Genomic DNA, 27612 nt, shown 5'->3' with positions numbered 1-27612 from the left:
CTTCCTGTTTATTTAGATTTTTTGGGGGGTTGTTGAAATTTTTGTGCACAGGGATTCAGCAGGTAGCAGTTTTTATGCAGACTTTGCATTTTTGTCTGCCTCATTATTTCATGACAGATAAACATCTGGAATTAAAAATGGCAAAAAAAAACATCTTTAATGATAAAACTTTAAAACATATCCGAATTTGGCTGCAATTTATTTATATTTGCTGATAGAATATATGAAAATATTAAGACACAGGGTGAAACTCCAATTTCCAAAGAGGGCGGACAAACTATGGAAACTATGGAGCTGAAAAAAAAATCTTTATTTCAGGTAATATAAAAGTTGTGTATCCCTCCTAAACTAAACAGTCATTTTCCCTTCTGGCTACAGAAAAGATACTTAAAGTTGACCTCTAAACTAAAAAAAGATGCTTAACATTTATGAAAACACAATCTTAAAAATTAGATATGTAAATAAGCTATTAAGGCTTCATAATTGTAGGTAACTGTTTAAACCAGGGGTGGGCAAACTCTTTGACTTGCGGGCTACAAAGGGTTAATAAAATTTGACGGAAGGGCCGGACCAGGAGCAGATGCATGGAGAGTTTTGGTAATCCACCTCAGAAGAAAAAAAAGGAATCTGGACAAAACCAGGCGTAAATTTGGATTGAAAATCAATATATGTATATTTTTTAACAGAACATTTTTGAGTTTTCATTTCAAAACATTGACTTTTGTTCTCATTTTTGGGCCGATTCCACAAGCGGGTTGATGTTCTTCAGGGAGAAATGGAAACGTGGAGAAACGCTCCGTTCATTTTGTGTTGGAATGATCGGAAAAATGACTGTCTGACTGGGAAAACACACATAAGGGTTAGAAATAAACAGACCTTCCAACAGCAGAATAACTTTCCGAACCTAAACGAAGGTTAATTTATTTATAGTGCACCATCTTTGGGTAGAAACCTAAAATAAAGGGAAAGTAAACATTAAGTACTATGAACATGACTTATTCCAGTTGGCAGGCCGGATTAAGGCCCCCAGGCCGGAGTTTCCTGCCGATTTTCCTTCCACGATTCCTTTTGATTTTGCATGCAAAATAAAAATTTGCACACAAGGAGGGCAAAAACATTACAGATCCCTCTCACCTTTGTAGGTGGGACAACATTTCTGGTTTTCGGAGCGTCTTAACCCGCTGCATTTAATGGCTGCTTCCATTCTGTGCAGGAAGCTCTGCATCTCCAAACAGGCACTTCCTGAAATGGCAGTTGGCACCTGAGGCTGCCTGCTAACCCTCATCGAGAGCTCTTCTTCTGTGTTTATGGAAGAAAACACATGCACACTGTTTGATATATACATATATATTTATGTGTGTGTGATATAAAATATGCAAACCAAGCATACATTCTCATTGAACAGCTGTAGAAAACATACATACTAGCTCAAGGAAAACAAAAAAATCCGTCACAACAACAGTGGATAGAAAAGATGCTTTTATCAGTCGGTTCATTCTGATTGTCAGTCAGTCGTAGGCCTTTGTGGAGGGAGATGTTTGCGCTCGACAAGATCATTAGAAAACACATTTGAACTAAAGTGCCTGAATTTACGGAATCATCTGGTTTTTCCTGTGATCTGTTTTGATTGTTCAAGTAATTGCAAAAAAAAAACCTTCACTCTGCTACTAAGGAACAAACGCTGCTGTTGTATCTTAAAAGTTGGATGCGTTCAAAGTAGTCGTCGGTGAGAGAGTTCCTCTGTGACGTGACCAGGTTGCCTTTCTGGCTGAAGAGGCGCTGGACGGGGGCGGTGGAGGGCAGGGTGGTGTTGTACTTCAGGAAAAGCTGCTTCACCCTCGGGAAGTCTTGCAGGCATTCCAGGCTCTTCCCCGTTCCCTCGACGTACTTGCGGACCTCCTCCGTCACCCCCCACTGCTGGATCTTGACGGTCGTCTTGGCGGAGCCGTAGCTGAAGAAGTCGTCCTCTGATTTGATGGTGGACAGGCTGCGGCTGGTGTTCGCCTCGGTGGTGCTGCAGGGATCCATCTGGGATGCCTCGGTGGCCAGGAGGGAGCACATCTCCTCGCGCTCGGAGGCCGCCATCCACCACAGGCGAAACTGGGGAGTGGTGGCGGTGGCGATTTTCGCCTCCGTGCTGGTGAACAGCTCCTGGAAGCGCACCTCGATGGCCACCACGATGCTCTTGATGACGTCGCTGAAATAGTTGGCGGCGTCTTTCTGCTCGTTTAGCTTGTTCTTCAAGCTGAGAACGGTGGGAATGACGAGTCCCAGGTAGCACTTCTGCTCCGCCTGGAAGAGTTCGAGTGCGAACGCCAGTGGGTGGAAGACGGTCACGTACTCCTTGAGGAAAGAGAGCTCCTCCGCCAGAAGGCGCGGGACCTCCAAGCGGGCGCAGAGCTCCGTCAGCTCACGCTCGCTTAAAGACACTATCTTCTGCACCGCGCAGTACTCCACGTTCCAGCGGATAACAGCTGGGACGGCAAGAGCCATCTTCCCGATTTCCTCTGCGGCGTCCAGTCCAACCTGGAGATGGTGGCACTTGTTCCACATGGCGAACACCTTTGCCATCGCGCTGTAGAACAGCTGGCACATAGGCCCCTGGGACACAGCCTGCCAAAAGTCCTCGTTGACGATCTGCTCAAGGGTGTGCGACGCACAGCGCTGCACGGAGGGCAGGAACAGAAGCATGTCCTGCTCCGGCTCGCCCTCCAGCACGGCACTCACGTTCTCGTAGAAGCCAATGTCGTCGTCGGTTTCCGTGGTGTCCACGGCAAACTCTCTGAACACGCTGACGAATGGACTGCCGTTGTCCGTGACTGTAGTCTGGACTTTACTCTCCAAATTGTACGTCACATGGATGTCGTGTATCCGCCCGGCTATGGCGTCGTATGTGATCCTGCCCTGCAGGCGCACAAACCCTAGGGCGGCGGACTTCCTCTCCAGGGACTCAGTGTCGATCCAGTGGCAGGTCATCCCAAAGAAGCTCCTGTTGTTGGCTGTCCAGATGTCCGCCGTGGTGCACACGTACTGGATGCTGCTGAGCTTGGACATCAGCTCCTCTCGCATCCTGGAGAAACTCTGATCCACCTTTGTGAACAGAGTCACCCGGTCCATGACCTTTAACCCCTCAGTCAAACCAGCAATCAGCTTCCTGAAGCCCGGCTGCTCCAGCACATAAAACGAATGGCAGTCCTCCACGATGAAGTTAAAGATGAACTCATCAATCTTAGATTGAGTTATACATTTGGAAATGATCTCAGCTTTGAGCTTCTTGAGCTGACAGTGTCTACTTTCCTCGCCGTTGTACTCCTCTTTCTTCCTTCCCCTCTTGGCATCAGGCCTGGCTTCACACCCCAAATGAGTTCTCTGCAAGACAAGCACAGAACGCTCATTTTATACTCAGATTTATTTTCTAACTTTTTTCTCTCTAAATTTTCCATAACTTCTCTAAAAAGTCTCATGTAGACTTAGCCAGAGCTATCTTTTCCCAGTCAGACTGAACGCCGCAGCGTCATGGCTGCAGCCCGCAGCCACAATGTAACGTTATTCATTACAAAGGGTAGCTACTCATTTATTAAGTCTTGGAGCGTTTACACTGAAGGTGCGGGAAGATGACACGTTCTGTTGCGTCCAGCGACTTACGTCTAAATGCTTCTTTAGGTTTGATGTGGAGGTTTTCGACGTGGACAGCAGATTGACCCTCGGCAGGCACAGATTACACTGTACGATGATATTTTTCCCCTGATCTGCCTTGTACGTGAAATGGTGGCGATAACGCCAAGTATTAATGGCCGATTTGGTCTCGCCGCTGCTTTCATGGTGGTCCACATCCATTTCCGACGCCCGCTACACTCGCACGGCCTCGTTAAAACACAACAAAAGTATCGTAATCCGATTTAGTAATCGTGATTACACGTAAAGTAACGATGGCGGAGGAGAAATCCTCATGAAAAAAGGGGGCAGGGCTTTTGTGCGGAGAGGACGCTGACGTCACTGTCTGCTTCCTCGTGCACTTTGGCAGCTGGCAACAAACGAATGGGACCGCGGAGCAGTGCGCATGCGCGTTCATGACGAGAGTTCTGTACTGTGGCGTCACAGGCGGTACCTTTGTACATTTGATTTTCACCCACAAAAACGAGCTGGCGCCACCATCTGTTTTCACAATGAATACATATTTTAACACATAAATGTATGTTTGTTACAGTTTGTAAAGTTAGAAAGAGTAATATTCATTGAACATGATGTTCTTAGTTCTGTAGTTCAAGTAAAATGCTATGTTTTTTAAAGAAGAAATTAGGTTTAATTAGGAAAGATATGTTGCGGATGCTTTATTTCTTTTTATTTCCTTTTTGCAACAAGGCACATATGATGTTTTATCAAAAACATGGGATGCAAATTGTTTAATTGTTTAATTGATGTATTAATTTATTTAAATTTTAGAAGTGTAGTTTTGTGTACAAATCAGTATTTTTTCAAAAAAGTTTTTTACGTGCATTTTAACTGCATGCAGTATAACTTTTTATGTTTCACTTACTAAAAAAGTTGGCAGGTCAGTTTTTTAAAAAAATTCCCTTCTTTACCTCTAATTGAGATTTTATCTCATAAAGTTTAAATAAATATAAACTTTAATAAATGTAAATGTATTGTTCAAGTTGTTCCTTACAACACATTTTCCTTTATTTAATAAAAAACGTTTAAAACATGGCAAACATAAAGATTGAAACATTAATGGCCTCTCCTCAATTAGTTTTCTAAATTCTCCATTTATTCTGTTTTTCCTGCTCTTTTTCCGAGCTAGAGCTCATTGTCAGAAGCCAACAGTCATGTAAAACTGTTAAAAGGAGAACAACATGCAAGATGTTGAACACTCAGAAAAGATATCAAAAATCCAAGTCCTAACCAAAAGGGTTGAACTGTCATTGTTAGATACTTTAAAGCAAAGAAATGACACTCCACTTTGCCACGCTAAGTATCTACGACACCCTGTGACATACTGGCGACCTGGCAGCCCCGTGACCCCGAAAGGGAATAAACAGAAGAAGATGAATGAGTACCTACTACAGTGACTGTTTAGTGCGTATTGAATGTTCAATGTACAGTATGTTCCATACTTATAGCTCTTTCTGCTGTCAGAGGTGTTTTATGAAAAATGGAGAAAGACATCTTATCTATCTGTCTTTTCCCTGTGTGTGTGCACAAGGATTGAAACGTGACATTTTTATCACAGCTCTGTTAGTGTTATATAAAAATAACAGGGTTAGCAAGAATGATCTGTTTTCAATCATTTTGAATTAAGTGGTAATAACACTGCTATACTGTCATTTAACAGCCTTTTGTTCATTATTATATCTTTGGACATTCTCTGCATTCTAAAATTAAGTTTATTACGATTTGGAACAGAAGAAAATGAACTTATACGACATGTACATACATTGAAGATGAGGAATTTAATCCCCAAAAAACGCTCCAAACATGATGGCCCACAAAAATCCAAAATTAACTAGAAATAAATAAATAAAAACACGCACACGCCAAAAACAACAACAAAAACGTCAAAAATAAGTAAATAAAAATAAACGTCAGGGATGAACAAAGAGACAGATGTGAAAAAAGATAAATGCAGCCTCAACATGGCACAAACCAGTGTCCTTTTTGTGCTGATCCCAAGCCTGGTAAATGCAGAGGGTAAAATCAGGAAGAGCTTTCAACAAAAAACTTTAAAGAAATTTAAAATATATCAAAGGAAAAGACATACATATGGATAGATTAACTGATATGATAAAGCACGGTTTTCTATGCATTTTAGGGGGTTGAAAGGATATGACACCCTAAACTCTCAGCACACCCATTGGCTCCCTTATACTCTACCAGCACCTAGAGGGCCTAAATCCGGGCCTGATCCCAAATATGTCTTCATAGTCTTCATAGTTTATAAATGTGTTTAATATTAAAGAAAAGGGCATCTATGCGTTTGACGGAATTGCATGAATAAAAAAGCAAAGAACAGACATTTTAGAAGAAAATTGTTTTCTTCAACGTGTGTTTAATTAATATTTTAATCAGCAACAGTGTGCATTAGAAACCCATTTGGAGTTCTCTCATATATTCTGAAAACTTGATGGCTGTAATTATGTTTTTTTTCTTGCCAGAGGCATTTTGCTAAGTCAAGCTTTTCAAACACGTCAATTTCTTCCATCTGGCTTATAGATGGAGGAAGCATGTTTGCATCAACTGAACAGCACTTTAGGATGCTGACATCTATCTGTCTGTCTGTCTGTCTGTCTGTCTGTCTGTCTGTCTGTCTGTCTGTCTGTCTGTCTGTCTGTCTGTCTGTCTATCTATCTATCTATCTATCTATCTATCTATCTATCTATCTATCTATCTATCTATCTATCTATCTATCTATCTATCTATCTATCTATCTATCTATCTTCATTTGCGTGAACCAGTTGAACCTGATGCGTGAACTTCCGTTCCCCTACCAAGTTTGACCATAGTCACAGGTCCTGAATTCCTCGGGGAGGGCTCGTGTGTCTCAGATGAATCAGAATTTCTATAATGTACCCCCCACCCACCCCTAAGCCACAAACGCGCACACACCCCTTCCACCAATCTCATGCTTTCGCGCAACAGTTAATAATTGTGGAGAGAATTGCTGATCAGACTCTCCGTATGTTCAAAGCGCATCCTTTGCGCCGTTTGGATTTGTGAGGGTGGGGTCTCACTTTGGAGTCGTTGACGTCGTCCTTGCAGTTGGTTTTTAACAGTCTGTAAAAGAAAAAAGTGCTTTGAGACTTAAGTAAAGGAGGAGAAACGGAAGTGGTGAGGCGGTTAGAAATGTTTTGCGCTGCTGCCTTAAGATCCTAATCAGTGATGGACGAAACTAGTGACCTTTCACATTCTAAACGGGATTTGTCAGGAGCATCAGGAGAGCGCGTTCCAAACAACCCTTCTCTTTATTTTTGTAATCGTTCACCTGCACCAGAAAGTGGTCACACGAATATGCCGGGAACATCCGCGCTCTGACTGATGCGCTTTGGTGCGTACGGACTGAACCTTGGACAGTGTGGACTATAGTATGAGCCGCCATGGCTTGGTGTGACCGTGGGGTTCAAACGCTGCTGGCCACAGCTGGGGCTTTCGCTGCGTTCAGCCTGATGACCATCGCCATTGGAACGGACTATTGGTTGTATTCGCGTGCATACATATGTAATGGCACAAACACCACCACAGATGAGACCCAGACTCAGATCAGAACTAAGAAAGGCGATCTCACCCACTCCGGACTGTGGAGAATCTGTTGCATTGAAGGTAAGAAAAGTCTTTAAAAAATTATCAGTGCGCAAAGACGCGCACTCTTTTACACGGGGAGACTTATAAGACTGCACTTTTGGAAATAAGAAATACTTTATCTGTGTTTTCTGAAGAGTTTATCATTAAAATCTGTGCGCACAGCTGTTTGAGCGCGCGGTCTTTACGCGTGCAAAACAACTCATGAGATGAGCGCAGTGGATTAAATATGCCTAAAACGTGAAGAAAAACAAACGAAAGACAGATGGTTGATGGAAAAAACTTAGACATAGAAGTACGGTTTTTTTTCTTTGCAGATTAAGCCGGACTATAAACGCTGATTTCATATCTGCCAACATTTTGAGCGATACAGTGATGTCAGGCAGAAAATCGAGATGGGCAGCCGGCGCGTCTGCGCTCATTCACTTTTATGCGGGTCTGCCAGGAAATGTGTGCACTATTAGTCTACTTTCATTCATATCTTCATTGTATCTGATGCTGTTGCTTGGCAACATCCCTGAAATTGCTATGGAAACATGCCCAGTGATTTAAAAATAGATGACTCCGAGTTCACGTCATGTCCAAGCAAAAATATTAAAGGAAGAAATTTATGTATTCCTGATGGAGCATCGGGGGAATATGTCTTTGCTCACAAGAACGCCCTCTCTGAGGCGTTTTGGGGAACATTTTAAAAGGGGTTCTTGTTTGCATATAGGAGGTGCGCTGGCTGTGACGTCTTGCAAAGGCAGATAGACACTCATTGACCAGCCTTTCTTGCAACCAGCCCGTGACTCTTTGCTGTCAGTGGTGGAGCTGATGTGACTGGAAAGATTTGCTCAGACATATGCAGCCCTGATGCAAGGACTGATAGACATTTTATTTAAAAATGTTTTTTTTTAATTTAGAAGATGTGCCCATCATAAACCCAGCATGTTATGCCTGAGGCAGAGGTGGAGTTGCATTGACAGTCATATTAAAAATTTAACCATTTTTTTTGTTGCTTTCCTTTGGTTTGGATTAAAAATATGCCAAGGTGTTTCTCAGTTCACCTGAAAGTGGTTGTATTTTAACTCCAAGCTTGACATCCATAGCTGCCTTTTACTTATTGATTCGTCATTTATGGGTTAACCCTATATTTTCCCTGGCACAATATCAACAGAACCCACAGACAGGAGAACAAGGAAGCATTGTCAGAGATGAACGAGTGGCGAGTCTGGCCATGTGATGCAGGTGAACATATGAGAAGAGCATCCTGGTGTGTTAGGATGAGATAGTTTCACCTCTGTTGTCTTTGCCCAAAACTATATGCTGTTGTGAGGAGCTCTGTTGTCATGGAGACTCAGAATTGTAAAGGAAAAGCATGAAAGACCCCCCCCCCACACACACACACACTTCCGGCCATAAAGACAAACACACTGGATTATTGAGGAGGATGTGTGCAGCTACTGGGGACAACATCACCCCGGTTTTGCTGAAGACAGTACACTGACTACATCTCTCTTGGTGACAACTCACTGCTTATAGACATGCAGCAGCTGCTTGGCGCCCCTCTGTTTTCATCTTCTTCCCCAATAATGAATGTCTTTAGTGTTTCTGAGCAAAGGTTCGTGAAGCATCTCTTTTTCCCCAGCAGGGCAAATAAGGAGAAAACAAGAAAAAAACATCAAATTAAGCTTTGAGACTTTTGTCGTGTATGTTTCATGTTTAAAAGTTTTTTTTTCTTCTCATTATGACAATGTATTTTGATCATCTAATTTACAGTATAAGTCTCAGCTGGTGTGAATCTAGAAGCAGCTGTTTTCCTCCAGGGTTAGAAGTGATTTTGTGAAGGCGTTATGTTCCTTTAGGTAAAGTCGGCGGGTCACTTTGTTACTCTCACTTCATAAAAAACCTGTAATTATATCATAAAGTACCAATAGGACCTTTCTGTGTGGAGTTTGCATGTTTTCCCTGTGCATTTGTAGGTTTTTTCTCCAGGGATTCCCACTATCCAAAAACATGCTTCATATGTTAATGTTTACTCTAAATTGCCCCTAGGTGTGAATGTGAGAGTGCATGGGTGTGTGATTTGTGGCTCTGCGACAGACTAGTGACCTGTCCAGGATGTCCCCTGGCTTCGCCCACAAGAGGCCGGGATGGCTCCGGCAGCCCAATGACCCCGAAATGGTGAAAATGGGTTTAGAAGATGAATGAATGAATATACCGTAAAGCAACCAATAAGCCATGTGGGGGGAACTCTTCAGGCAGCATGTCACAACTTTAGTCGCTCCATCCTCACATACTCTGCTGTACTTCTTTGTCTTGCCTTTGAAGTTTCAACTCCTCCACTCGTCATAGTTTTTATTTTTTGTGTCACGACTCTCCCTTTGGTTTTCTTACTTCTAAAAGGGACCCTTTAGCAACAGAGATGGATGATGTGAAAAGCAAATCAATTGTTTTAAATCCATGTCCCTAAAGTGTTCCGCCATTAGTGTGCTTAAATATGAATTTTTAATCGCATACCGGATAAAATATAAAATTACAAAGAAAAAAAAAGGGATGTTATGATCAATCTGACAAAAAAAAAGGCTTTGGGGAATAATGATGACAAGACTTCACTGCCAAAGAACACTTGAGTAGCAGATATTGTCAACTTACCTAAAAATGAAACTTACCTAAAGCCCTCATTGACTCCATTTTTAAAATTGATGTTATAAATATTAAAAAGTTTGGTTGTTTTGTCGTTTTTTAGACTTTTTCTTGGCTTGTTACTAAGCTTTTTGTTATAAGTCAGGGGTGTCCATACATTTTGCAAAGAGGGACAGATTTGGTGAGGTGAAAATGTGTCTGGGCCAATCATTTGGTCAGCATTCTTTGAACCCTTATAATAACATAAAATGCAAATATCTATTTATTGACTTTTTGATTTGCAATGGGATACTTTTAATTTCTTCACATAGAACAGAACATACATTTTTCTCTGAAATTACTGTGAATTTTGGATTTGAAGATCAGAAATAAAATCAAGAAAAAGTCTGGAAAAAACATTTGTTGACAATAAATTTTACACATTATTGACTATTAAATGATCACTGTAAAACTACTAAATGTAAATCATTTGGACAAGAAAATAACAGAGATTTGATTTTGATTGTGATCAGAGAAACTAATCTGTTTATTTCGTTTTCAGTTATTGAAATGAAGGGACATTGTTGCCACACGTTAGCAACGGAATAATGGAATTCAGCCAATTACAATCAAGAAATCATACACACACTTTTTAGAAAGTCCTGGGAGCCATGTATTATTAATTTTATGACAGGAACGAAGTTGGAATGAAGGCTGCATTTGGCCCACAGGCAGGACTTTTGGACATGCCAGGTTTATTAAAGAGCCAACATACTTTCTATGTTAGCATAATTATCTGCGACACAAAAACTAATAAACGTGGTAATGAACCCTATAACATGTCACTACTATTCCACTCTTTTCTTAAAATAATGGCAAATTGGGAAAAAAATTGCTCAATGAGGCAATTATGGCTTAAAAAAGAAGAAAAAGAATGCAAAAGATGCAGATAGGTCATGTTTTGTAAGTCTAAGTCATTTCTCAAATTTTTTGTCACAACTTCAAATAAAGTTTCAGATTTTATGGTTAAAGTTTGTTAATGTCATTGTCAGAAATCCTTCCAATGGTACATATATCAACCAAATTAATAATTGACAATGTCTGGACTATAGTACAACATACCAACATGTAAATAATTAATATAACAACAACAACAACAACAACAACAACAACAACAACAACAATAATAATAATAATAATAATAATAATAATAATAATAATAATAATAATAAACCCATTTATCAGAGGTCTTGCAGAAGTAAAACCAAACAAAATTCCCAAACCTGAAACAAACCTCAAGTCCACAACTGTCTGGGAAGAAAAAGGACTCAAGCCCCTCCATACATAACTTTACTAATTTGTTGAAAAATCAAGCCATAAAACCAGACACTTGTTGATTAATTTGTTTAATAAGACAGAATTTAAAAAAAAATATCAGCAGATCCGGAAAGGAAGAATTCAAACTACCTATTGCAAGATGTAAACTATCTGTTTTGGGTAACTTACCATTAAAAGGTATTTACTTTTAAATTAGGAATATAATTCATGTTTTTGTTCATATTTAGAATTTCTTATCCTTTTGAAACAGGGAATATTTAGGAACTCAAGACACGTTTGAGAGTGAGAAGCTCTAGAGATCCAAGCAGCTGTTAAAAGTAAAAAAAAAGAGGGAGTTTAAAAAACGTCTAGTCATCATTTGAAAACCAAAGCTTAAACGTAACATATTTGTTTCACTCTAAACACTTAAAAATATCTGTCTCCCAAACATCAGGCGTAGAATCTAATGTGTTTTCTGAAGTGACAGGCTTCATCAGAAGCAACGTGGCGATAGATCTCTAACGACTTGGATGCACATTCACAGCCAAACCCAAGCTGTGTTTGAAGAAATCACAGCCTTGTGACAATTTAATTAACCAACTGTCAGTCATATCAACACTGAATCACTGATGTCTTCGCCAAATTGCTTTTCTCTCATTCTCATTTGGACTGAAAGAGGAGAAGGAGGGAGAGAAAGGGGGTGCAAAACAATCATGGGAGCAGTTTGTTTGATCACACAGAGGCTTTCATATGGGGCCTTGGCTTTCACTGCTTCCACAGCAATAAGTGTAAGACGGAACTAGCTGTGTGTGCACGTCCACATTTGTTTCCAAATCCCAGCCATACGGCTTAATAAAACCTAATCATGCAACTTGCTCCAAAGCTCAGAGCTCCCTCCCCTGCCTGCGTTCTCTTCAGAATAAAAGAAGAACAAAAAGTAAAAGCTCCTCTTGCTACTTGTAGCGTTACTGTACATATATATCACTGCAAAATGTGCGTTTCCAGCAATAAATGTGTCTGTTCTGATTTGTGTAGTCATCAATCTGCTGTCAGAAGCATTAAAGGGTGAGAATGAGGAGGTGAAGGAATAGAGCCGCTGTTACTGTGTGTGAGAGACGGCAGACTGAAGAACCAGTGATAATGCTATTCCACTGAGCTGGCTTCCTTATTGGTTCCTGAAAATAAACTAAATTCATTTTGGAATAATCATCCTCCAGTTACAGCAACCATACAAATCCATGAAAGAGAAGGTGGGTGTGTCTGGTAACTGATGTTATGGTCGTCAGAAGAAGATGGAAATGTCAAAAACATCCTTGGAGACAGTTTATGTAAACAACCTTATCAAAGAGTAGCCCTGGTTGCCATGGAGAAGAAGAGGCGATGCTGAGCACATATGGGGTTTGCAACTTCCGCCGTTATTTCTGCCGCAATGTGTTGATCATACATTATAGATTCCCAGTTTATCACTCCATAGTTGTTTCTGCATTCCTTTAGACTCCCAATCCGATAATCTTTTGATATTAAACACATTTCCAGAGGTATTTTCATTATAATCATGCGCTTTTTGACAAAAAATCAAAACTCAGGTGTCACTTTCTAGGACATAATTTCTGCAGAGCGGAGTAGTTTATCAGAAATTCACTGCTTAGTTTTGGGCAGGACCGTTGGAGCAGAACAAGCCCCCCCCTCCTTCCTGTCACCCATAATTGAGGACTCTCTGTTTACACTCTCTCTCGCTGGCATAAAACCCCCTGAGACCCCATTAACGGTGCAAGGAAGATGGCGAGGAATTTCTGAGCTATCCAGCTATACAGTTTTGATCCAGGTACCAGCTCAGACAAGGAAACAAAGACGTACATGAAACTATTTGTCTGCAAGTGGATGCATTGGAATGGAGAAGAGAAGTGATAAATATGATCTTTTGCTAGCAGTATTTTTTCGTCTGCTCCTGATTTACAAAGATTTAAATAAAGAATTGCTTTGAAATGCAATTTCAGGCTTAATTTTATAAAATATATGTCCTTTGTCATTCATTAAAAAAAAATCCACGCAAAAGAGTTAAAAGCACCATTTTCATTGGGATGGGTCTTCAAATCCTTTATATGAATGTAAATTTGTCAGCTGGGGTTTCTTCCTGCAACTACCCTCCAACCTTAATTACTCTTTTTTCATTTAGCCTTACAATCTTTTCCCTCTATCCAGACTCTTTTTTTTGTAGGCTTGGTGTCCCTTCTTCCTTTAATATGGCCTTTGACCATTAGTTTTCAGCTCCCGTCCCTGCACCCTGTGTGTCTGTTGTTTCATTTCCTTTCACCTTTCTCCTTTGTTTAATCTCAATGCCTTCTCTTTCTTTTCCTGCAAGAAAGTATTCACCTCACAGGTGGGCCTCAGAGACTGCATATGGCCTCTGCAGCCATGAGGACATTATAATAATTTCAGAACATTTTTGCCTTTTGCCATTTTTGTTGTCTGATTCCAGCCAAGCATGTCTCAAAATACATAAAAAATGAAACCAAGATTTGTTAATTATGATTGTTATAATCTAATTCTGCTCATTTCGTTCCAGTAATAGCCCGGATAAATGTTCGATAGATTGCATTTAAGAGTTTTCAGGGTAATAACTGTACTAAACGAGCAACGATTAAAGTGGAGGAGAAAACTCCCTCTGAACAGAAGGTTTGGAGGAAACCTCCTGCAGAACCAGACTCAGAAAGGCTGACTGTTTGCTTTGATCAGTTGAGAGACAGAAAAACATGGAAAAATACTGAAACATGTTTCCTGGGCTGAGTGAACAGGAAGCAGAAAGACAATCTCAGCATTTCTGGAACATCTGCTAGAGGACAAAAGAAAACTGGGAACTGCAATATGAAGAGAGCAGAAAGAAGATAGAACAATTCCAAATTCCTTTTACATCTTATATACGGTAGGGAATAAAATGTGAATCAGCATGAGATTTATGAGATAAGTTCAAGAACGCCTGAACATGGGTTCATGAAGGCGCCTTCAACCCATGCTGTTCACACTGGACAAGCAGGGAGGGGCTTTTTTCATTCTTATTCCTCTACTGTTCACTAGCACATGTTCGCCCCCTAATGTCAAAAAGCGCAATCTGTCTAAACAAAGCGCAAATCTTGCACCAGTTTTTTTTCTGCCGCAGCTCTATTCTGATATGTGCAATACTTGGTGTCCTACAATTCCGTCTGGGCACAAACCACAATAAGTATTTCTTCACCATCATTAATTTTCAAACAATTGGAATTTCTGTGAATTAAAAGGGACCCCATCCACACGTCACTACCAGATCCCAGTCACTGATTGGTCAAAGTTTGATTTGGTTTAACTATTAAAAAGTGTTTAACAGGGTTTTGTATGTAGAAGAGGAAAACGGCTGTAGAAATGTAGTGACTTGTGAACGTGAGTGTCCGAAACGTGCATTTGTGCATGTTTATATAGACTTTTCATCGCCAGTGGTCACTTGAACGCACGTTGCCGAGGGCAGTGTGAAGGTAGCTTTATGGGACAGGAGAGGAAATAAGAGATCAGAGAGATCCTCTGTAAAAATATGCATTTATAATTAAAACTATGGAAGAAGATAAAGGAGATAGATAAGCACAAACACTGGAATAACTGTTATTAAACCAAAGAGATCCAAGTTGGTCCAATCTGCAAATCTGAGCCAGTTTACAGTATAGAAATGACTGTGGACATGTGATCATTGAAGAACAGGTCAACATAGGGGTCCTTTATCCAGATCATTTAGGAGGACTATGGATGAAATGTTAGAACTTTTAAGCTTCCTGTTACTTTCAAAACCACCGCTTCTAAAAAAATAAAATAAAATAAAATAACAACAACTCCACCCACAAATAACCGATGGGTCTACCTTTACACAGCATTCTGCAGTCCAAGTTCACCCATGAACACACACTGATGTTGCCCTGCAAGGAGTTACCCTTGGGTTCAGTGTGTTATCCATGGATATTTGGACATATGGGCAGGCAAGGCGGGAACTGAACCTGTGACACACAAGCAGACCTGAAACTATGAAATGTATCAGACAAAGATGGAAAAATGCTGTTAGGTATCTGCTTTTCAGGGCAAAATCTACCTTTCTTAAACCAATTTTTCTCCAACAAATGAAATTTTACATGAAAAAATTGCATGTCTAAACAATCAGATGACTAATATATGGTGACAGGTAGTAAAGCATGCAGACAGAGGAAAGACAATTACTCTCCTTAACCTATGGTGACTAAGAACATAGATATAACCGGAGTTTCAAAGTGCAATGTCCCAGTATGTTGTACGTCTATGAGAATTCCTCTCATAAAATACAATTTTATGATGGTAATTGCCACTTATTCATATGTCTTTGCTACTCATTAATTGTTCAATTAGCTAAAAAGTTGCCATCCATATCCTACAGTCTCCAACGTTTACACAAAAGCATTAAATGGGCTTTTATGGTGGGTTATAGAATGTATTTTTGTAAGACTAAAATAATGTATACGAGTTTTGTAATTTTACGTGAACAAATATTGATATTTTAACCTCCCCCTAATGCTTTTCTGCATTCACTGCAGGCTCACCCCTGCAGCTCATACCACACATCTGTTAAACCAATTACAGTCAGACCCTCTATTGGCAGAAAGGTTCAAACACATTGGCAACCGATCCATACAGGGGGATGTCCCAAGGGGTGTAGTTATCTATTTGAAAGAACAAAGACAAAAAAAAAGTTGTAAGCTTGAGGTCATTCCAAGTCTGATCCTTGAGAAAGACTGGTTTGGTCCTGCATGCTAACGATAAAGTAATTCTCAGTTTCACCCATAGTTTTGTATTCAATCCTTTATCATATATTGTTAACTTTATAACGTGATTTCCTCAAATGTTGTTGTGCTTAATCTTCTCCTGAATAAAAACACCTGGGTGCGACGGTGTTGAAGCTCACTGAAACTGATCAACCTGAAAGCAACACCCTCGAAAGTGAACCTTGGTGTGTTCAGCAACAGCCTGAATGCACAAAGAAACAATATGATGTCAATGTTTAAAACAGAAAATACTTTTTGTAGAGAAATATTTGAATGTTTAACTGGTTTTGCAAAGCAAATAAGTTATTATGACACAAATACACAGTGGGTTTCCTTCTAGACCAGAATAAATTGGTGTTTGCACAGCAATTAAACAGAACCGTAAAGGTGTTTGTTATCTAACCATGTAAAACAAAGGCTTTTTTTCACAAGACACAAAGTCTCAGCTTTAAATAGTGCATAACCTTTTTTCCCAACAGTGACTAGACACAGAAACTTGCGCTCCCTTTTTAACAACTGATGTGACACTAATTAATTGGATTTCCCTTATTAAGTAGCAGACCTAGTTAGGGTAGCCTTCAAAGCTGTCACAGACAACAGTGGTCATACGGCTCACTTTTTAGCAGCTGAGATGGAGCAAAACTGATGGATTATTAAGAAGGTGTTAAATTAATGAAAGTTTGGCTTTTCTCTTAAGGTTTATCTATCATATACCCAATCTATGTCAATCTATGTTAACCACCAATGTCTTTTTTGAAATGATGAAAAAAACAGAAGGGGATGCAAAAAGTATCTGCTTTGTAGATGGTTGCTTTCACCCATGCAATGCAAAAGAAAACAACTGCAAAAAACACACAAAAATGTAAATAGGTAATCTTAGATTGTTTGCAAAGATCAGCCTTACACACATTTTACAAAAAATCAGCAAACATCTCAACAACCAGCTTAATCGCCTATAGAGGAATGTCCACCAAAGACTGGGAGTTTCAAATCCATGGTAGAGTCATACCAATAACTTTTAAAATGGGACCCATTACATCCCTGCTTGACTCTCAGCATTAAGGGGTTAGATTAGGGCATTTCTGTGACTGCGACTGCAACTCACCTTTCCTTCAGAGGAAGGATCAAAGGAGGACACATTTTGAAAGGGGACCTGGCTGCAGACAAGATGGAACCCAGATATCCTTAGCTGGAGTTTTCAGAACTGTAGCAGCTTTTATTGAAACATTTTAATGGTAATAAATGATCTGCTGTACAAAATAAAGTTTTGGTGTGCAAGATGACCTTAAATTGGGGGAAAAAATTGTAATCTTGCAGATTAATCCCCTGGCTATGATGTAAAAAAAAAGCGCACACACATATTTACAGTCATGGCAAAAGGTTTTGAGAATGACACAAATATTAGTTTTCACAAAGTTTGCTGCTAAACTGCTTTTAGATCTTTGTTTCAGTTGTTTTTATGATGTACTGAAATATAATTACATGCACTTCATATGTTTCAAAGGCTTTTATCAACAATTACATGACATTTATGCAAAGAGTAAGTATTTGCAGTGTTGGCCCTTATCTTTGAGGACCTCTGCCATTCGGCTGGGCATGCTCTCAATCAACTTCTGAGCCAAATCCTGACTGATAGCAACCCATTCTTTCATAATAACATCTTGGAGTTTGTCAGAATGAGTGGGTTTTTGTTTGTCCACCCGCTTTCTGAGGAAGGACCACAAGTTCTCAATGGGCTTAAGATCTGGGGACTTTCCAGGCAATGGTCCCAAAATTTCAATGTTTTGGTCCTCGAGCCACTTAGTTATCATTTTTGCCATATGGCACGGTGCTTCATTGTGCTGGAAAATGCATTGTCGGTGACCAAACCGTTGTTGGATTGTTGGAAGAAGTTGCTGTTGGAGGGTACCATTCTTATTTCATGGCTGTGTTTTGGGGAAAAATTCTGAGTGAACCCACTCCCTTGGATGAGAAGCAACCCCACACATGAATGGTCTTAAGATGCTTTACTGTTGGCAGGACACAGGACTGATGGTAGTGCTTAGCTTTCCTTCTCCCGACAAGCCTTTCTTCAGATGCCCCAAACAATCAGAGAATAGGACTTTGCCCCAGTCCTCAGCAGTCCATTCACCAGACTTTTTACAAAAGATCAATCTGTCCCTGATGCTTTTTTCGGACAGATGTGGCTTCTTTTACAGGCCATCTTCCGAAAGTTTTCGCCTCACTGCGCTCACACCTGCCTGCTGCCATTTATGAGCAAGCTATGGTGGCATTCCGATCCCGCAGCTGAATCCTCTTTAGGAAACAATCCTGTCGCTTGCTGGACTTTCTTGAACACTCTGAAGTCTTCTTAACAAGAATTGAACCTCTTGCCTTGAAAGATGGAAGAAGAATGATTTCATGCATCACCCTCCTTTTAACATGTCAAGTCTGCCACTCGAACCCAATCAGCCTGACATAAAGATCTCCAGCCTTGTCTCGTCAACATTCTCACCTGAGTTAACAAGACGATGACTGAAATGATCTCAGCAGGTCCTTTAATGACAGCAATGAAATACAGTGGATTAAGTTAATTTCTCATGGCAAAGAAGGACTATGCAATTGATCTGATCACTTTTCACAACACTCTGGAGTACATGCAAATTGCTATTATAAAAAATTAAGCAGCAACTTTTTAAATTTCCAATATTTATGTAATTCTCAAAACTTTTGGCCACAAAAATACAAAGAAATACAAAATACATGTACAAACACTTTAAAATTGTCTTGTTTTAGTATGCTTAAATGCTGATCTTAACTTAAAAAAAAACAACTACTGCTACTAAAGGAATCAAACCTGTGTATTAGGCACCGTCTAGTTTGTCTTCTTATTTAAATTTTTTTTCTAAATATGCAGATTACAACATCCACAATCTATTAATTATTAATGTTTTTCACTCTTCTCTTTGTGCATGCATGGGTTTTCTCCTGGCACTCTTGTTTCCACCCACAGTCCAGAAACATGCTTCATAGGTTAATTGTTGACTCTAAATTGCCCCATGGGTGTGCATGTGTGTAGCCCTGCAACAGATTTGACAACTTGTTTAGGATGTACCCCGCCTTTGGGCAACCTCGTGACCCCAAATGGGATTTGAAAGCAGGCTTTGAAAGTGGATGTATAGATGCATTTTATTTATTCATTTTGCCACTCACCTTTTGTTATTTTTTTTTTTTTGTTACTCATGTTTTTTAACATCTTGCATTAATCTCAAACAAACTGAGTCATTTCTCAAAACAAATAAAAGCCCCTCAATTTCAAGATATTATCTTAAGTACAGATGGAGGAAAGTGGGTGTAAGTCAAGTGCTATAAACAGAATGAGCTCGAAGCTGAGCTAGTAACATAATGGATACATGTGTGACATACCAGGCTGTAGTAACCGCTGTTACTATTTACACTTTTATCCCCCACGCTGCTTCCACTGGACCCACTCACCATTTGTGGTTTTTTCTAGCTTTGCAAGTGGAATTTTTAAAGTGCACCACAATTGATTGGATTGTCTTTTAAATGGGAATTTAAAAAACAGTGGAAAGCATGGTACTAAATGTTGTCAATTAGTTACTGTTGCTATTGATAGAAACACTCATTTTGATGGAAATGCTTTATATTGTAGTGCAGAACTAATGAGGGAAAGCAAACAGCAAGAATGTCTAATTTAATTTGAACTTAATGTGAAATCCTGTTTGGAAGGCAAGGGACTGTCAGTCCAGTTCTAATATACAGTCAATAGCTGCATTTACATGGACAAAAGTAATCGGAAAGAACGCCTGATTGGAAGAGAAATGCGTCATGTAAACACCCCGTTCGGAATACTCTGCCCCATGAGACTTGTTCGGATCAAAATTTCTTTCCGATGGAGATAGGTGGGTTATGCCGATTGTTTATCCGACCGTGTTGCATGTAAACAGTTCATTCTGATAGTGTGTCACTACTGCTCTGGTTTACGTCACGCATATAAGGTGCGGTGCTTCAGAGAAAGCTTTGGAGAGCATACGAGACCGACCGGCTACTTTGCGCGAATGAACTGTCTCTGTGAGCAGGGCAGCTGGACTTATAGCTTTGTGTTTGAGGACAGGGCGGTGGTGCTTTGTTTTATGTGTGCGTCTGGGGGGGAGGCTTCCGACCCGCCGCTCTGGGTTAGCGGCTGCCGGACTCTGGAGAACTGTGTGTCTGCAGCAGAGCTCAGACTTCCAGCTCACACAGCGGCTTTGGGGCGGTGTGTGAGCTTTTCAAAGCAGAAATGCCGCTCAGTCCTTAGAAACCGTTCAAACAATCACGTGAATTTGTGTTTCCAGTCGTGTCCAGACAAAATAAAGGCTAATGTTATCTTTACATATTTACGTGCAGCCAGGATGCAGATTGCGACATTTCCCGCATGGATTTTATGTTCATCAAAAAAGTGTAATGTTGTTGGCATGTGTAGCCCACTCCAAACCCTGGCTTCTTTCAGCTCCGTTCTTCCACAAAAAAAAAGCACCAACCACACAGATTAAAAATAAAATGATGAGCGAACAGGTGCTTCATAATATTCATAACATTAATAAAAGCACATTTAGAAGATTATCTTGTATATTACAGAGCTTCTGCATAAATGTATACAGCAGCTCACTTTGTTTACAGTGGGACTCAATTCCTCTTCCGGTATTTTCAACACTACTGCGCATGCCCAAATGATTTATTCTGACCAAAAGTGTGACCATGTGAACATTCGTTCGCAACGGAAAAAGTTTTTCTGGGCCCATGTACACGGTTGATTTCTAATCTGACCATTGATCTGATCGAGATATGCACATGTAACCGCGGCTAATGATTGGAGTCAACTAGGTCTCTATGGGTGTTAAAATGCTTCTTTAAGAATACACTTTAAAGAACTGGTATTTTTTAAAAAGGTTTTTAACATATTTCCACTGAGGGTAAAATATCAACTTCAGAGTTGATCCTGGAGAATGTTTGGCTTGTGGGTCGCCCAATCCTGTTCCCTTTGGCCAGTGTAGCACTTAATTTTATTGATGAAAGATAAGGTAAAGAATGTGCAAAAACAAGAACATTTAAAACCAAATATGTCCCTCCACAAAATTCCCATTCTTTCAAGCGCTGTCTCCTTTGCCACATTTTCATGGAGACTCTCTCTGGTTCCTCTGTGCTGCAGGCATCAATCAAGGCAGCTGTTACAGAATCAACCATTTCCCAGATGACAACGACTACGACACAGACAGCTCTGAATATCTGCTCCGTAAGTGTGTCCCGCTCATCCTTTTTGTCTGGCTTTGTTAGCTCTGGCAGTTCTCTAAAGGGCAAACCACATGTCCTGAGACAATCCTGTTTGCCAGAGCAGGGCTGTCTTCTTGCATTTACAGTGAACAGAAACTGTGCATCACTCAGCTGTCGTTCCAGTCTGAGAGGAGTGAAATGTCCTCAGACCTGCTCAGGTGAAACCGCTGTGAGCAGAAAGACCTGGTTAAAACATGGTCTTGTAATTGGAAACCGACAGCTGCCACCTTGCTGTGTTTTCCTGGGGGCAAAGGGGACCAGGGTTTGTCTCAAAAAGCTGCCATGTCTGGTCAGAAATACCTAGATAAAAACCATACTCTTATTCAGCTGTCAAAGTGTGTTCTGGCTGCATACTTTGACACAGTTTGAAAAAAACACAAAAAATTTTTCAAAAGAAACTTAATATTGGGATTATTATTTTTTAGATGCAAGAGAAATATGAGAAATGTCTCTCACCTTTTTTGCACATGTTTTGTTTTAGCTTTGATCATTTATTTTTTATTGCAGCTTTTATTTCCATTATGACGAAAACACTTTTTTTTTTTTTTACAATTATTTTGATTACAAAGCATGTGGATAGTACTAAGATCAAAACCAAACTTTTTCATTAAGAATTTGTAGTTACACTTAATACTTACGGTAAGTAATGCAGTGTTCCCTCACTTATCAAATAAGTTCCATAAATGACCCGTGAAGTAGGATTACAGATTTTTTAAGGCTGTAAAACTCCTCACTACACACCTTCTATACTTTTCTCAGACATACATGAACATTTTCAAATTTTCCCTCTTAATTAGTTTAAACCTCCATAAAAAAGTCTAGTATTATGAAATCAAAACAACGATTTGATTGCATCAAATATTTATGTAAATGTGACAAACTGATCGTATTCTGTACAGGAGACATGCAATGGAGGACGTTTAATGACAATGTCAACAGCCAGTCAGGATGCATAATCCAATTCGCTGCAAGAAAAAAAATCATGCAAAGTTGCACTTAAAAAAATCTGTTGAAAGGCTAAAGGTGAACAGCAATATAGTACGGGTAGGCCTACGGGTAGAACCCACTGGGTTTTTACATGGTACTTACTGGATATTTATGTGTTGAATTAACAAGTCTCTTGTGGTACTTGTCACATGGAAGGACAAGATAAGTACAAATAAAGTATCTTAAATTTACATGCTATGTCATTGTAAGTTTCATGGTATTTACCATGTGTGACAAGACAGAAAATACCTTTGAAGTACCATGTAGAAGTGCCAAGAATTTACTTTTTACTTGATAAGTTTATGTGCATTTCATAGTACTTACCTTACATAGAGGATGGGTACTTACGTAGTACTTATGTGGTACGTTATTGTATTTTTTATGCTGCTTTTTTAGAAGAGAGTTGGTAAACAGAAAGTACTGTTTATTATAAGGATAAATTACATGGTAAGTGTGTATCATGGTACTTAACAACTTGTAAGAATATTTGCACAGAAAGTAAAAGAAAGTCCGCTCAATTTCTACCGTATTTGCCTCAAATTTAATTTACTGAGACTCAAACTGATATTTGAAACTGTGCAGTCTGCAACTGAACTGTTCAGATCAGCTAATAAACCAAATTTGAACGTTTCTTAAAGGGTGTGAAGTTTTATTTATGTAACCTTTGATAATTTAGTATTTGCTATCAAATAAAATTCTGAAGCTGTTGTACCACATTAAAGTGCACTTTGTTTACGGCAAAGAAATAAATACTTTGACATTAAACAAAATAAGAGGATATTATTTTCCTGATAATAGGATGTACTCTTACCTGAAAACACAGTAAAAAATTGACAGTTCATTGTTTATGGGATGGAGCTGTGTTTTTATTAGTTTATTAAAAAACTGAAGCTTAGCCCTTGGGTTATATTTATTTTTGTTGTTGTTTATCTTATAATCATATCCAGAGCCTCATGGGTAAATAATGGTAAAACTAAAACTGTCCTTCAGCTTTGGCACTTGAAAAATCCTTTAATATTTTAGTCTGAAAAGGAAATAAATCCTTAAATTGATGTGTTTAAGGTTGTTTCTATGGATTTTGAGTGATTCCTCGAAATGGTGGCGATAGTGGGTGTTCTGAGTATTCAGTTCTTCAAAAAACGTCAGGTTCTTCATCTAATTTGCAAAAAAGTCCAACTCAGTCCATTTGTAAGGATAAATCACAGGAAAAAATAAAAAAATGAAACACTTCACTGCAACCCAACCTTGGACAATCATGCATTTTTTGGGTTGTGATGGTTTATGAGAGCTCTTGTTGCAACCCACAGCTGATTATCAAAGCTTTTTCACAACAAGCCCCCAAAGAATTAATGATAATGGATTTCTCAAAAAAAGGATGGCAGAAGAGGAAGAAAAGTGGTGAGAGTGAATAAAGAAGGTCCCGAAAGGTTAATAACAACATTTTTATGCATTTTTAAAAAAACTGTTTTCCCCTTTTTTACATTTAAAATCTCCAAAACAAGACATGCTAATCTGTGTTAACAGTTTACATTTATCTTTTGCTAAATAAATGACTAAAAAGTTGCCATCATCTTCTCCACAGGTATAGTTCGAGCATCTAGCGTGTTTCCCATCCTCAGCACCATCCTGTTGATGCTTGGTGGACTTTGCGTAGGGGTGGGACGCATCTACAGCAAGACAAACAACGTTCTCCTCAGCGCAGGCATTCTTTTTGTAGCTGCAGGTGAGATGGTGAAAGTGCTCCCTGTGAGGCCACGCACACTGAGCTTGTGTGGCGAGTTCAAGAATGTGGATTCTTTAGAGCGTTCACACACTTATCAGATACTAGTGCATGTACCCACAAGGCATTTCTATGGGTGACGTCACACCTTGATTCGTCCATTGTTTTTACAGTCTATGTATCTGACCAATGTACAGTGGCACAATCATTAAGATGATCTTTTTCTGGAAGGTCCGAACTTTCAGTTCTTCTTCTTTCTAAGAAGCTAAGACATTAAGTATCCCAGAAATGATTCACAGCCTCCAAGTAGACGCTGGCTGGTGATTTGCTCAACGCAGCATGTGCTCTGTGTTTGACCCTTATTAATCCTAATGTACTGAATGGATTTCGCCCACTTTGCAAAATTTAATTTTATGCCTTTTCCCAATTCCTTCTGATTGTCACATGTTTTCTGTTTCATAGGTCTGAGCAACATCATTGGCATCATTGTCTACATATCCAGCAACGCAGGAGATCCCGGCGACAAACGCGATGATGACAAGAAGTACACCTACTCCTATGGCTGGTCCTTCTACTTTGGTGCACTCTCCTTCATTGTAGCCGAATCTGTGGCGGTCCTGGCCGTTAACATCTACATTGAGAAGAACAAGGAGGTTCGCTGGAAGGCACGACGGGAGTTTATCCGTTCGCTCTCCTCCTCCTCCCCGTACTCGAGGATACCGAGCTTCCGTTACCGTCGGCGGACGTCGCAGGCCAGCTCTCATTCCTCCGAGGCCTCCAGGGAGAACTCCCCAGTGGTTGGTTTGAAGGGGGCACCGTCTTCTAGCGGGCCGCTTGACGAGCTCTCCATGTATGCTTTGGCAAGGGACAGTATGACGGAGAACACGTACAGCCCCGAGCACGAGGGCGCTGCAGAGTTCCTGCAGGTCCATAACTGTTTCCCCAATGACTTAAAGGATGGTGTGAACCGCAGGACCACGCCTGTGTAATGAACAAGGGATTGGTAAGACGCCTGATTTGAACTACGGACCGCCATGTTTGGGTAAAATCTGTGAATTTTGAAACGATCAGAATTTCCATTGTTTATAAAATAGCCATTTTGTAATATTAAATGTAAAAAGCCAGCTCTCATCAGTGCGATGATCCCTACATTATGTATCGAGAGAGTGAGATGTGTGAATCAAACAAGGTGCTAAATGATTTTCAATGACTTGTACTTCATTTAAAAATGTTGTGTTTGTGTGTGACACTTGAGTAAAGCCATTTCTACAAAACATTTAGTGTGCAAGGTAACACACTCTCTGTTAAAGCCAAGACCCATACATAAAACATATCTTGATATCAGATAATTACAACATACGAGTAAAACTGTCATTATTTATTGGAATAAACTAAATCAACCTTATTGTAAACAAAATCACTTAATTCAATTGTTTAACATGAATTTAATGGAATTTATGAAATTATTAATGATAGTGAAATGATTTTCTATAAAGAGGATGCTGCAAACAGCATTTTCTAGTACAATCTCTAATTATCATATTTCCACCACTGTGTTTAACAGTTTGAATTCCTCTACATTTTTTTCCATCATAGTGCTGTGTATTATTGCAAACAGTCCTCAATTTGCTCTATCTCACCTTAGCTTCTAAGCGCTGGTCAGGGCTAGAAAGTTATTACATTTTCATGTCACGATTGACACATTTTTCAAATTGCAGAAGGAGCACTACTATTTTATGTCTCATGTTTATGTTTTTACATGACTTCCAAATGAAGCTTTTAACAAATTGTGATGGAAGCTTTTAAGATTCCATATGACTGTCTTGAAGTTGAATGTTGGCATGTAGGCTTAAGTCATGAACCTTCATCACGTTTCATCATCTTGATTGTTCAGACAGGACTTTTGTTTTCTTGCATCTATAATTCATTGAATTTTTTTTTGTCAGTGGAGCGAACCTTAAACCACATCCAGTAGTCTGCCATCTCTCCATCCAACTTCACGATGGATGTGCTATTGTGTTTGAAAAGGAGAAGCTGTCAAAAAAAAGAGGGGGTGCCCAGAACTGTGAGAACAACCCAGGTCAGGACTCCCTTCTGCTCCGGACCAATCCTTGGCATCAAAGGTTTAACTGTTAAACATCACAGCCGGGCGGGAAATTCGTGTCTGCCCTTCTCCCAGACTGTGAGCCCATCTGGAGGCTTTCCTTTCCCTTTTGTTTATCCAGCAAAGGGATCAGACAGAAGCAGAAGGGACAGTCTGGATTCTCATCTCTTAAGACTCAAAATACCTGCAGGTCCATCTCTGCTGTGCTTTGTCATTTCTCTCAGGAAATGCAGTGTAGTTGTGGCAAAAAACATCTTTTTCTGATGGATTCAAGCACGTAACGGATCAGCAGTGGAGCCAAAACCTGTTGAAAATAATTTGAAAGGAACAATAAAATGTCATCACTGTTTTATATTAAACGCTGTGAATGTTTGACTCCAGATTGTTTTTTTGAACGCCTGCTTTAGGATTTGTGTGGAGCGTGCTCAGACAAACTTGTAGAAGGATCTGTCCATATGAGAATGTTTCTTTGGATGTACAAAAAAAGAAGCAATTTGTGTTAGTCTTTAACTTTATATAGATATATATTTCAAATCAAAATCAGCCTTCAGTATAGGACTGTAAATAAATGTACTATGAATACAAATAATGTGAGAAAAAAGAGGGGGAAAAAACATCCAAGTAACAATAAAATTATTAATAATGCCTTTATTAATTTGGCGGTGTGATTTTATTTACTTTTTAAATTCAGGTGAAACTGGTTTTCTTGTTTAAGTCAGTAGATTTGTTGAGTATTCTTCTTTATAGGTAAATTATGTACCGGTACGTTTAGGAGAAAAGATTCAATTTTCTATTCCTCGTTTGGGCAGTAACTGTACTTTATTGTATGTGCTTCTACTGTTCAATGGCTTACTATATGTTGAAGCATCTTCTCTATTTTCATGAAGAAAACTTCTGAACCTTTGAGTGTGGATGTTTAAAAGGAGAGTGTGTAACATTTGAACATCTATAATGTATTAATGTGTTATAGTATGATCAAAACCAAACTTATCACTATTGTAAAGGTATTTTCAGTGCCTTTGCTCTTTTTACTATCTACTGTATCTGCCGCTTTTATTGTTAAGTTTCAAATATATTTTTTATTTTCTTCAAATATTCTGTACATGGACAAATAAACTAAATCAGGGTCATGTGTCCTGGTGTCTTGGTATATTAGGAAAATATTAACATTTTTGGGAAGATACTTTAACAAGTTCCCCTCCAATCATCTTTTCATTTATTGTAAAAGCGTTCCCTGTGGTCTTTTTAAATATGATTATGCAATTTTTAGCCTAAATCAAAATCCTGTGTCATTTTCAAGGACAGTGTCTGTTGAGCAGCTGTAGTTCATTAGAAATTCACATCTGAGTTGTTTGGGTGGAGTAAGCCCGCCCCCACATTCCAACATCCATCTGTTCTACATGCTCTCCTTACAACCCTGATCTAACATTACCACTGCAACAACAATGATGAGCAATATTTGA

At 39.5% G+C, this 27612-nt stretch overlaps 2 protein-coding genes across 3 annotated transcripts; one reads left to right on the top strand and one right to left on the bottom strand.

The window, feature by feature from the left end:
* Nucleotides 1-1331: 1331 nt before the first annotated feature.
* On the bottom strand, nucleotides 1332-4018 carry zbedx (zinc finger BED-type containing X). The gene is made up of 2 exons (XM_011478245.4): nucleotides 3646-4018; nucleotides 1332-3369 (listed from the first exon to the last, which is right to left on the bottom strand). The coding sequence occupies exons 1-2, from the start codon at nucleotides 3835-3837 to the stop codon at nucleotides 1657-1659; spliced, it is 1905 nt and encodes a 634-aa protein (XP_011476547.1). The 5' UTR covers nucleotides 3838-4018; the 3' UTR covers nucleotides 1332-1656.
* A 2601-nt stretch (nucleotides 4019-6619) lies between these two features.
* Nucleotides 6620-27279, top strand: LOC101167457 (voltage-dependent calcium channel gamma-4 subunit). Of its 2 annotated transcripts, XM_004071480.5 has the most exons (4): nucleotides 6620-7314; nucleotides 21217-21300; nucleotides 23908-24048; nucleotides 24508-27279. In XM_004071480.5, the coding sequence occupies exons 1-4, from the start codon at nucleotides 7092-7094 to the stop codon at nucleotides 25032-25034; spliced, it is 975 nt and encodes a 324-aa protein (XP_004071528.1). In that variant the 5' UTR covers nucleotides 6620-7091; the 3' UTR covers nucleotides 25035-27279. The 2 variants fall into 2 exon arrangements, with proteins under 2 accessions (XP_004071528.1, XP_078806980.1); XM_078950854.1 differs by lacking the exon at nucleotides 21217-21300 and having other exon boundaries at nucleotides 6761-7314.
* Nucleotides 27280-27612: the final 333 nt, after the last annotated feature.

Source organism: Oryzias latipes, chromosome 8 (assembly GCF_053564925.1).
Source record: "Oryzias latipes strain Hd-rR chromosome 8, Olatipes_Hd-rR_3.1".
Classification (NCBI taxonomy): domain Eukaryota; kingdom Metazoa; phylum Chordata; class Actinopteri; order Beloniformes; family Adrianichthyidae; genus Oryzias; species Oryzias latipes.
The sequence above is the reverse complement of the archived record's forward strand: the minus strand, read 5'-3'. Positions and strand labels throughout refer to the sequence as shown.

What these genes read in the sequence shown, in the direction of transcription:
- zbedx (XM_011478245.4), bottom strand. Translation starts at nt 3,837, where the DNA reads ATGGATGTGGACCACCATGAAAGCAGCGGCGAGACCAAATCGGCCATT. An exon ending in ACCTAAAGAAGCATTTAGAC is followed by an intron (nt 3,370 to 3,645) that starts GTAAGTCGCTGG and finishes CTTGTCTTGCAG; the next exon opens with AGAACTCATTTGGGGTGTGA.
- LOC101167457 (XM_004071480.5), top strand. Translation starts at nt 7,092, where the DNA reads ATGGCTTGGTGTGACCGTGGGGTTCAAACGCTGCTGGCCACAGCTGGG. An exon ending in CAGCTCTGAATATCTGCTCC is followed by an intron (nt 21,301 to 23,907) that starts GTAAGTGTGTCC and finishes TCTTCTCCACAG; the next exon opens with GTATAGTTCGAGCATCTAGC. An exon ending in CATTCTTTTTGTAGCTGCAG is followed by an intron (nt 24,049 to 24,507) that starts GTGAGATGGTGA and finishes TCTGTTTCATAG; the next exon opens with GTCTGAGCAACATCATTGGC.